A 12,340-nucleotide genomic window follows, 5' to 3' on the forward strand; every position below is an offset into this window, starting at 1 on the left:
TAATAAGTGTCTTTAGCAGTAGAGTTTAGTTAAAATGGGCAAAAGCCACTCTTGAACTTTTAAACACATTAGCATAGCTTGCATAGTTAGCACAATTAGCATCTTTAACAATGTATTTTTTAAAAAAGTCTAAAATACTGAATGCAATATCACCACTTTTAGCCACATTAGCATAAATAGCAACTTTAATAATGTGTTTTTTTGAGACAGCTAATGATGCTGGTCACAAGGCTAGTGCTTTTAACCAAATTAGTATAGCTAGCATATTTATCGTAATTGGTATTTTTAAGTGTTTTTCTTAGATGGCTGATGCTGCTAAACAAAATTCTAGCACTTTTAGGCACAATAGTATAGTTAGCATCTTTAGCATCTTTCCTTTTTTTTCTGTGGCAGTTTATGATGCTAAATGCAGCACTTTTAGCTACGTTGGCATAGCAAATACAGTTAGCCGAATTGGAACAATCTTAAAGAATGTGTTTTTCTGAAAAAGTTGTCAATGCTGAATACAGCTTTGAATACAGCTGAATACAATGCAAAACTGGCATCGTTAGCATAATAAGTGTCTTTAGCAGTTTGTTTTGAGAATTTGATGGAGCTAAAAGTAATGTTAGCACTTTTAGACACATTAGCATAGCTAGCATCTTTAGCAGCATGTCTTTCCAAGACAGCTAATGATGCTTTCTAGCACTTTTATTCTTACTGGTATAGCAAGCATAATTAGTACCTTTAGTAATGTGTTCAAGAGATATGATAATGCTGAACTCAATGCTAGAGCACTAGCATTAGCATAGCAAGCATGGCTAAAATCTTTTGAAATGTGTTATTCTGAGATGCGTTTTTAACTATTTGTATCATTCGCATTTTCATCTTAGTCAAAGTGAAATTTTGCTGTGAGGGGGTGTGAATCGTCTGCTTTGTTGTGAGTTTGTGTAGAAAGAGGGCGCTGTGAGCACGTTGAGTGTAGCAGCTGTTTAGCCTGTGAAACAGAAAGGGGGTCACAATGGCGGGGAGAGGTAGCACCTGTGGGCCTACAACACTGCTAGTGGCTTTAATTTGTTCTTCTTTTGCCCTCCTCCAAACACCATGCAGTGTAGTTCAATTAACAACATTTTGTAGTTGCTGTGATTCCAAATAGCAGTGAGGGGAAATTGGATGTAATGAAGTCTATGGGAATGTCGCTGAAGACCGTCATCAATCATTGATCGCAGAGATGTCTTATTGACTCCAGTTGTTCGCTGCAGCAACAAGAACGTCGACAGAATCTGCCATCTGAGTGGGAATCGACTCCCAGACTAATATTTATTGATCTGATTTCCATGAAATTGTTTCTTCTGTCAGTATGGAGGCGCATCTGCAGGGGGATGGAAAACTTAGGCTAGCTTTGTCTTTCAAATTGTCTTCATCTTTCCTGAACGTTTGTTAGCTGCACGCCTTTCAGTCGTTGTCAAATTGACTGAAGTACACTGAAGTCAGCTAGCACAACACCCTGAGGAAAAACTGTGCATCATAGCTTGCAGAGGAGAAACGCAGCCTGAAATGAAAAGCGGTGAAACATGAAACGCGTATGGACAGAAATCTAATGTACCAAACACATTTTTTTAAAGTAATTTCATAACATCGACATGAAACAGATCAAGCTGGGATGTAATATACTCTTAAAATGAATGTTTACGCATCCTTTGCGGTGTCTGGCGCTTTTGTTCTGACTGAACACAAGAACTCTTACAGTAGAGAATGTGAGGAACGCAGTTGCTGGGTGTGCTGGGAAGTCATCCGTCTACACTGACCTTGATTACTTTTATGGTGTTTGCTGTAAGACGTTAAAGGTGGAAGGAAGATTATTCCTAAATAACAGCATCTTCAAAATATTAGAAGACATGGTGGGTATTTATTTTAATGCTTTTTGATATAATCCCCCAAAAAAATTAGACTATGCTAAAAAAAAATCATTGATTTTTTTTTTCTAGTGGGTGGTGTAAGTAAAAACAAACAAAAAAGAAAACTCTTGTCTTGAACTTGTAGTCCTATAATGTTGCTAATTCAAACTTTTACAAACACTATTAAGTATTAAAAGTCCCATTCTAGCTTTTAGAAGCAAAATAATGCAACCTCGAATGGTTTACTTTAAAAACTGCACCAACTTCTTAATATTATCTGAAATTCATTGGTTAAAAATGTCAGTTATTGCTTTCAAAATAAAGTTTTCAGAGGTTCAAATTATTTTAACACACAAAAAAGAAAGTTGGTGAGCTTTTCTTTAATTTACATCATTTTAAAATGTAAATTTTAATGTTCTACTAATTTAGGCAACAAGTGTTCAAGCAGCCACTTCCAATGAAAAGTTCACTATTATGTGGCCTGTTGTGGTGAAGAGAGAGCTGAGCCAGAACGCAAAGCTCTCAATTTACCGGTTGATCTTGGTTCCAGTACTCACCTATGGTCTTGACCGAAAGATCCGGGTCCCGAATACAAGCAACTGAAATGATGATAGAATGAGAAGCTCGGTCACCTGGAGACAGCTTGGTGTAGAGCCGCTTCCCGGGTCCCCGATGAGTAGAAGTGGATGGATGGATGGATGGACGGATGGATGGATGGAGCTGTGAAAGAAAAAGCCTGGAGCAAGGGACTGCATCACCCAGCTCTAGAAAATACAGACTGAGGTCTTTAGTTTCTAGAGCTGGGTGATATATATATAAAAAAAAAATCTAATCTCAGACTTTTTCATGTCTGGTATTATTATATTTATAAAATACAATTTTTATAAATGTACTATGAATGAATGTTGTATTTTGTTGTATTTAAAGCGATTCTCGACTTTGAACTGATCCTCCGTGTTTACATATAGGAGACACAGGAACAGCTTGTTAGCATTAGCGGCTAGTATCGTAGCATACAAGCGTCAGTGTGTAACAACAGCGCTGTCTTCAAATCTTTTAGTAAATGTTCTGTTGCTGCTGTAGACCAACAGCTTTCTCCTCCAGTTCTGTCTGGATCCAGCTGAAAATCCTTGCATTTCCCGCTGCTGCATCACCCAAAGAGCTAAAGGCTACATAAAGATGATTACCACGGAGACGATTAGCAAAGGGAGATTAGCAAATGGGCGTGGTGGGTTGAGTGGGACACGCATATTTTTTTTTTTGTTTCTCTTTTTTTGCGAACAAGCTTCTTCTCTCTCTGAAGAATCTCCTCTGCTAGCTGCAGCGTTCATGTCTGCACTTTGCAAAATATAGACCGGCTGACTTTACAGCAAACTACGGAAGCCCTAGAGGGCAGAGAGTTGGGAAAATTAAAACCTTGATTTTCAAAAAATAAATCGCCTGAAACAACCAATTACAATTAATCAATAGTATCGAGCCCTACTAGTTTCCCATCACATTTAAGAATGTGTGAAAATAGCCCTCGATGTTTGACTCCTCCCCCTTTTGGGGGTGTGGTAACCTGCAGTCACAAGAACCATGTGATGGTTCGAACCCCTCTTGTGTATTTTCAGGCTTTTACCAATTTCATTGAGCTTGTAATCTTTCCCACTGTGAAAGGATGGAGTGGTCTGAACTGATGTAACCTTTCAAAGATTGACAGTTTCTAATCTAGAATCTTTGGTAGCATCCTGTTAAATCACACCAGAACAGCAGCTGTTTTTGACATCTGACTGGCATCAAACCTTTAATAACAATCAAAACTTCAATCAGTGTTTCTATACTGAAAACCAAAGAATCTCTCAATAATTTGAACAGATATGTTGACTTTTCTGACAGAAAGAGAGTAAAAATCATTCGAACACTCCAGATTTCGACATAAATCCACATCTTTTGGGAGAACACGTGTTGGCATAAAGCTCTGAAGGATGAGGATTAGCCGAGCTGCATAGCAGGAAAGCTTCAGTCGTTCTCTAAATGTAAAAGTTTAACATGAGCTTAGTGACACAGGTTGCTTGTGATGTTAACTCATCCCCACCCGTGTTAAAGACAGAAACCATGACGTCAGCCACCATCCCAGGCCAAATCTAATAAGTCCTCCCTGGGATATCTGCTTCTTGGTATTCTGGTCTGCACCAACACAGATTTGGTTAATCACTTTGACAAACATTGCATTTCCAGTGTGTCATAAATCCCGAGCAGGATACAGTCCTGGCTCCATCAGTGGAATCTAATCTGAATGTATGAATGCGTCAGCCAGTGTCAACAAAGAGACAGAAAATCCAAAGCTCTCTGTGTGTACAGTGCGCTGATCTGCAAGATGTTGGTTTTGCCTTTGTGTGACGTGCGCCAGCGTTGACCAGTTTGCTCATGAAGCCAACTGCCTGTGCGACTGGTGCAAACATGCTGACGGCAACATCATCTCCAAGAAAGTTACAATCAATGTGAGCCTCATGGCGGCATCTGCTCCTAAGAGCGAGGGTGGGAATCCTTTTTGGAGCCAAAAGACAGAGATTGAAAATCGTGTTTAACAACCATTAATAATCAACCAACCTACTAAATTATGAAGCAATTTATTTTGTGGAGAGACGTCTGAAGAACCAACCGGTTGTGACCACAAAAGGGTTCAATTACATGAGAAAGTATCAGGCATCATTTCAGGCTGCATGGGAGTGGTGGACAGGGGGTTTTCTGTGGAGCACTACTGCCATCTAGCACCAATGGTGAGGTACTGCATGCCAGCTGCTGATCTTCTAATATTTAATGAGTTTAAAATTACAGTTACTTAAGAAAAAATCATAATCAAGTTTATTTTAACCTTTAACAATATTGGGAATTATGGCTGAAACACAGCAGTTTATCACATGAAGAATCCTAGTTTTGTGGTTAGGAAGCCTCCTTGTAGCTTCATTATAAAAAAAGTATGTGGGTTTAAAATCAATATTTGTTTCATTTTAAGTTATTAGTGGGGTACACGGTGGTGTAGTGGTTAGCACTCTTCCCCCTTGTGGTGAGATGGTTTGATTCCCGAGTGGGAACTTTCATGGGTTTTCCCACATTCCAAAAACATGCTTCATAAGTTAACTGGTGACTCCAAAACAAGAGTAGGCAAATCTTTTACCATGTGGGCCACAGAAGGTTCTTAAGTTTGACAGAAAGGCCGGACCAGGAGCAGATGCATGGACTGTTTTGCTGTGGAAACATGAAAGCTGAACAAAATCATGCTTTGAGTTTGATTAAAATTAACAATTTACTTTAAAACAGAACATTTTGGAGTTTTTAATTCAAAATGATGGCTTTAGTTATCATTTTAGAGCCAATTGAGTTTATGCACCTCAGGTAAAATGGGTTAAGAAAGTGGATGGGTTTTAAATGACTCAACAGAAAATAAACAGTCAAAACTTGTAGGAGGATTGGTTAGATTTGACCTAAAAAATGATTGAATCCTTGGAGTCGTTGAAAAAAAACTTAGCATCAAGGATAAAATGAAAGTTAAAAATAGAAAGTGTTATTATGGTAATTTTTGACATGAAAAAAAACAAATTTTGACAAAAACAAAACCTAAATTTTTGTGGAATTTGTAAAAAGAAACCCAAATAAAGTTTAAATATATCAAAAGGCTTTAATTTAAAAAGACCTTAAAACTGACTGACAGTAAACAAACAACAGTTAAAAGTTCAGGTTAAAAAGTTTAGGTTTAAAAACAATACATTTTTAAAGAATATAAACCTTATAGTTTGCATTTTCATTTTTAAATTTAGATTGTATGCAAACTTAAATAAAAAGCATTACGCATCCAGGAAAAAAATAAATAAAAGGGTCAACATTTGTAACCATGTGGATTTAAATAAAATGGAGGGTTTCATGAAAAGAAAAGTCAAATGAATAAATTAAATGAAGAAAAGACGACAATGTGGGTCTTTAAATTTAAAAGAAAGTGATTTTCTGCAAAAAAATAACCAATTATCGTCATTAAAAAATATAATTCTGTCTTTATTTTATAATAGGATTAATAAATACTATATATTTTAATAGAGTTTATATAATATAACATAAAATGAGAAATACATATAATAGTACTTCAAAACGCAAGACAAACGCAAAAACTTTCTTTGATGTTTTGATTAAAAATCACTAGAGGGTAAGCTTTTAATGTGAAATTTTAAATAATAAATAATCACCTACATGCAAATGTTGCTTTAAAAATATTATCAAAAAGTAAAATCAAAACTTCAAATATTTCAAAGAATAAATCCACATCCTGCAGATCTCCTCTGCTCAACACTGTAAGTGAAGTAACCCTCAACGGCCACCAGAGGGAGCTAAAGCAGTTTACTTCAAAGCTGAAGAGTTTTAATCAGATTAATCTCCATTGATTGACTCCAGAAATCTGTTTATCTGGAAAACACATGGAAATTAGATAATATAAATGCAAATATTTAAATTTTAGGACACCGGAGTGGAACAATACAGTGACACAGTGTGAATTTTGGTAAAACTTTCAACCCAATTTCTGTCACTTTTAATATTTAAAAGTGCAAAAATTATAGTTATCTATTTTTTTATATAATAATCTTGTTAAAGTTTTTTGTTCAAAAGTTTCTTTTCCATCAACATTTCTTGAAAACGACACACACGTTTAAAGATCAGCACAAAAACACACACAGTAATAAAGACCAGCTTTATTTCTCGTCTTACATTAGCTACATTAAAAGCTTTTTAGAAAAAAAATAAAATAAAAAAAGAAAGAAATAATTGTTCAATCTGCCAGCTGAAAATAAATTCAGAGCAATAAAAATCTCTAAATATAGATTTTAATCTGGACTTTAATGCTGTTACAGAACTTCTTCTAAAAGGATCTAGAAAGTGCCTCAGTGGTTTTGTGAAACACCAGATCTACAGTTAGTGTCGCTTCCTAGGGTGAGACAAACCAACAACTACTTCTGCTCCATCCTTTATTTATTTTATCCGAATGATCACGTGTAGACTGGAAAAATGCTTCTTTTCCCTTCATTCTCTTGTAGTGAACCCCCTGAGGAGACGGAAATACATATTTGGGGTGATTTGTGGAGATTTTGTGCCAGAACTTATGAATCTTCTCGATGTTCCTCAAAGTGACGAATAGCTGGACCTGCTGTAGCCACTGTTTAAGTCATATGTAACCTGAGGTATGGAGCAGTCAGTGAAGAAGTTTGGAAAAGCCAAAGTGCACAGTGCGTTATCATCCATGCCCCCGGACGCCTCCTCAGACTGGAAGTAGGCGGGGGGCTGGGCCGGGCCTGCTCGCAGGTTCTCTCCTAGTTTCTTGGAAGGTCCTGAGCAGCTAGTCCAGGGGTCTGCGTACAGATGATGAGCTACTAAATGATGAGCGTCGTAGGACGCGGGGTCCAGGCCTCCCAGCTCCGGCTGCATGCGTAGAGGCACGCTTTGGTAGAGCTCCTGGTCGCTAACCATGCCGCTGTAGTCGGGTCCCAGGAGCTCAAAGAAGTCTGGACTGCCGCGCTCCAGGTCCTTGAGGGTCACCTCGGACGCTGGGCTGACTTTAGAGCAGTTGGCAGGCTCGGTGAAGAACGACGGAGGCAGGTTGCGGTGCCTCAGGGGCGGCTTCTTGGCTTTCTCCCCCCGGATGTCCTTCACGGGGCTGAAGAGAGCCGCCAGGCTCTTGCTCTGCAGGTTGGCCTGGACTCCGTCCCGTTTAGGCAGGACTTTGTTCTGCAAAGAGCTCTGCTGGGTCACGGGGGAGCTCTGTCTTTTTACCGGCGTCTCTGCTCCATTTGCAGGCGCTATGATGCCGGTGCAGCGTTTGATCTGCTTCTGAAGGTACTTCCGGTGGTTGACCTTCCGCTTGGACTTCACCGGCTTGTCCAGAGCCAGCTTGATGTTGCTGGAGGCCGAGTCTATGAAGCTCAGGAGGTCCCGGGTGGTCTCCTTGAAGTCCTCGTCCTGCTCCGCCTCGCAGAGGAGGCTCCCGTCCAGACTTTTCTCCATGTCGAACTCCATCACAGACCCGGGGAAGCAGAAACTCATGAACTGGGGGTTCATGATTGCCGTCTGAACAGCCATTAGAGCCGCGGCGTCCTCTGGGGGCCTCAGACGCCCCGTCAGATCATGGCTTTGTTCCTCTGGTAAAAACCCTCGGTCCTGATGCTGCTCGTCAGGTTTCCACAAACATTGTGGAGCTGAAGTGACGGGCTCTGAAGAAAGCGGGCAGATCTTTCAGGGGGCAGGGCTAATGATGTCAGAACATCAAAGAGGAGGGGCCAAGGAGTCGCAGGACTTAACTCTTTGCTTGTGGGTGACCACCTGCATGTACGAGGGGATTTGTCTGAAGTTCCCTGCCGAGCCGAAGACAATAACCTCCGTCAGGAGCCTCCTCCTCCGCCTTAAATGCTGTGTGTGCTCAACCGCAAAGGCTTTCAAGAAGCTGGAGGATATTACTGTAACAGTGAGCAGAAAAGCCTTTGGTGGCAGCTTTTTAAAGCCCAAACTGGTGAAAAACCACTATTTTCAAAGATAAGAGAGTACAAAATGTTTAAAAGTCAAAAATTAGTAACTATTATAGCATTTAAGGTAAAAAAGAAACAGGTCATCTGTGACTTTCTCCCAAAAATCCCCTTAAGATCAACTTCACTTCTGTGGGAAAATCTATGTACCCAAACAGATGGCGATGTTTGGGAGGATCCTCCAACCGCTTCACTTGTGTCTTAATCTGCTCATGGCAAAAGTTGATTTCTAGTGCATTCCCAGGCCAGTGGGAATTTCTGCCCCGGCCTGACAACTATTATGGGCTGCCTTTGACATAAAGCCCTACAGGGTCTAAATAGCCTCTATTCTTCGCGCGGCGCTGAAAGGGAGCTTTGTGCCAGAGATTCATTAAATTGCACCTCACAGCCCCTTCGTAAAACGGGGTCTCAATAATGAACAGTCGATTTAACTAGAAAAGCTGCCGGAGCTGTTAAATTAAAGGGGAATAAAGTGCAGAAACAGCTCGGCGTGCCAGAAGAAATGTTGACCTCAAGAAAATCCTGCATATGAAACTTCTGCTTGTAGACAATAACGTATTTACAGGAAGATACTTGGGGGAGAAGGTTGTGCTCCAGAGACACTTTTTGAAGTTTTTGACATGTTCTTGCAATATTTTTCTTAAAACAAATGTCATATATTAAGAAATCTGAGGTTAAAATTGCATTTCTCAATATTTATTTATTAACATTTACGTCTTTTTGTTTTTTTCTTCGTCTGGGCTGGTATCTGGTTCTGGATAGCTCCAATTTTGATCGCCATTTTTGTTGCACCAGTAATGGTGTGTTAGCGGCTGTAAGCTAGTGGGGGTAAACAGAGACCTCTCAGTTATGGATGACAGGAAGGGGGGGTTGGGCTTGCTCTACATAAACAGTATCAAGAGATGGTCGAAGTGGGTCTATATACTACTGTAAAACTCTCTAAATCAAATAATTCACAGAAAATGTATATATTTTATTTAAAATGTTATTTTTTTGTTTTCAATGAAATATATTTAAAATAGACATTGGGTAATTGGTAAGTTTTTGCTATGTTAGTTAAGGATGCAAAAATATTGACACGATTTTTCAGGAAAAAAAGTACCTTATTTACCCGCTGTTTTAAATTCGATACAAGATTTAAAAAAGTAATAATTATCAACATTTTTTCTTTAAAAAATGAATTTGAATGGATGAGTTTGTCTCACAATTAAGTTTTTAAAATTAGCTAAAACTTTCACCACCAAAAATGTTTCTGAGATTTCATGGAAGCAGCCACATTGAAGGGAGCAGGGAACCGCTTCTACTGCCCCTAGTGGAGTGATCGTGAACTACAGAGCAGAAAACATGGACCAAGATATAGATAAATTCTTCCCCTCCCCCTACATTTAGCTCTCCAATCGGAGAGTAATGGAAAAATGGTGCCTTCAGATTCAGACGTCATTCCCACTCGATGACATCATCAACAGTCGCCAGTCATCTACGTTAGCACGGAGCTGCTAGCGCTCAGAAATACATAATAACATCAGTTTTATAACTTTAAAAACGCCATGCTAACATAAAAAGTCACTACTGACTTTTAAATGAAGACGTTAATGGATCTACTTGTCTTCAGGTGGATGCCTACAAATTCTTTAGTGGAGATGGGAGACTTTGGACATTTTGCGTCACAAAGTCGATCGATCTTCATCTGCTCCTGATCTAACACAATTTGAATAAAGAAATGTTCAGAAATGCAGTTTTAATCTTAAATTATTTTATACATGACCTCCATTATGAGAAAAGTCCTACAAGATCAAGTTAAAAACATTTTAAAAATGTGAAAAAATGTCTCAGTCTTTGGTCTGTCTTTAAACTAAACAAAAATATCAATCTATGACCCTTACAGAACCCGGCTTGAATGCAAACTCAAGGTTGGATCCTCACTTCGGCATAACGGAGCTTTTCTTTGAGAGGAAAGAAAACAGCTGCAGACATTTGGAAGCACGGCGCCCTGACTCAGTGGAGGAGATCTTTTTTTTTTTCTTTTTTTTCCCAGCAGCCCAATCTTGGCAGAGTGACCACATCCCAGTCATGGCAGCCACAGCCACTCTCGAGTCGGGAGGTCTTGGCTTTTGTGCTGGTGGGTCATTGAAAGCGCAGAGCACTGACGCTGAGATCCCGGAAACAAGTTTCTATTGTTGCATTAAGGCTGAGAGGCAGAGCGGGGATGGGCCTCTGCGCTCCGAACTCAGCTGAGGAGGTTCACACTTTTTGTTTTTTGATTTTTTTTAATCACATTTCTGAATTATGCGTCTTATTTCACAAAAAAACAGATTCTGTCGACTTATTTCAAGTTCTGTCCAAAAGAATCCCCTTATTCAGCATTCCTCGGTCCAAACTGAGTGGGAAAACGCCTCTGGTGCCACATGATGTGACACGCACGGCCTTAATCTCTTCCTAATAGTGTGTGGTCCCCGTCTGAGCAGAGACACACTCAAGAGTTGAGTGAATACTAATAACATCTCTGATTGATGACGATTGTCAGAGGGCTAAAAAAGGGCAACAAAATGAATGACCTCTTAAAGTCCTGAGAAACATTTAAGGAGGGCATTCAGCGGCGGAGACCCCCACCTACCCCCGGGGTTTAGCTGTCCCCCGAAGAGTCGAAAATTCAGCAAAACCCGTGACCAAAAAAAAAAAAAAGTGTAGAAGTCGGGCTTTGTGTTTAAGTAAACTCGCATACCGGAGCGGGACGTGCTCCACATTGGAAGGTCATGACAAGAAAGAGGAGGGGGGGGGGGCTGTTCTCGGGGGTCCCTGCAGATTTGTGCATCATCGTTTAAAACCCCTTTTGCACAACAGGAGTTGTATTAATAATAATGCTTGCAGGGGGGCAACGATCAGAGTCGACAGGCTGCAACAATTTAGAGATTTAGAGGCAGCCAGTGAGTTAATGTGGGGGGGTGGGGTGGGGGTCCCACAGGGTCAGCAGGCGTAGCTGCAATAACCTCCCACCACCCGCCTTATTGGCCACCTCCGATTGTGATTTTATTAAATCTCCAGCAAACACAATTGTTCTTGGCGAGTGAAAATTGAACTCTGCGACCTCAGAAACACGACGGCGTCTCAGCAGAGCAAAAAAATGAATCTTAGCAAGAAAAAAGGACAATTGTTGCTAGATAATTGTCTTTTTTGTGCGACTTTCTGTCTGTGAGCCGAGCACAAATGGTGATTAAAACAAATACATTTTATTTGTGAAATCCATCCGTAACCAAAGCCGGATATAGACGTGGGGTGGAAGAGAGGTTGTGACTGCCCCACGGATGTGATAGCCTGCAAAAATTCACTAACTAGATAAATTAAAATGGCAAAAACAATAAGAAAAAAGGAGAAAATTAATTAAAGATGTTTCATTAGAAAAACTTCTAAAATCTCGTATTTTCTGACTTTTAAGAAAAATAATCAACAACATTTTTTAAGAACAAACTAATCTTATCTTAAGAAAACACGTCTTAGGTTGGGTCTGAATTCCTTCATGACTCATCACTCTATAGTGAATTCATCATCTTGTAGTGCTGTCTGAATCTACAACTCTAAAATCCAGTGCCCTGGAAATCTCCCAGAAGTCTCAGCGAAAAAACAATAGTGTGCATCGATGCTCGCTAAGGCTATATCCCAATTACCATCCAAATCACTAACTACTATAAAACTATATAGTGCAGGACTATCTAGTGCCCTGGAATTTAAAACCAATTTGGACACCATGCTCACTACTTTTTTTTTTTTTAAACGCGGATATGTATAGTCACCAGTTTCACTAAGCAAAGTTTAATCAATACAAACATTTCACGACGTCTGTTTATGAATCCTCTGTGTTCTGATATTGAAAACATTAATGGTTTATTTAAAAATTACAAATGAACACTTTTTTTTTTTTTTTTT

At 39.6% G+C, this 12,340-nt stretch overlaps 1 protein-coding gene across 1 annotated transcript; it reads right to left on the bottom strand.

Annotated features, from left to right (window-relative positions):
- Positions 1-6,583: 6,583 nt before the first annotated feature.
- Positions 6,584-8,540, bottom strand: LOC112149013 (protein FAM181B). The gene has a single exon (XM_024276454.2). It carries the CDS (start codon positions 7,977-7,979, stop codon positions 7,026-7,028), a length of 954 nt encoding a protein of 317 aa, XP_024132222.1. The 5' UTR covers positions 7,980-8,540; the 3' UTR covers positions 6,584-7,025.
- Positions 8,541-12,340: the final 3,800 nt, after the last annotated feature.

Source organism: Oryzias melastigma, linkage group LG13 (assembly GCF_002922805.2).
Source record: "Oryzias melastigma strain HK-1 linkage group LG13, ASM292280v2, whole genome shotgun sequence".
NCBI lineage: Eukaryota > Metazoa > Chordata > Actinopteri > Beloniformes > Adrianichthyidae > Oryzias > Oryzias melastigma.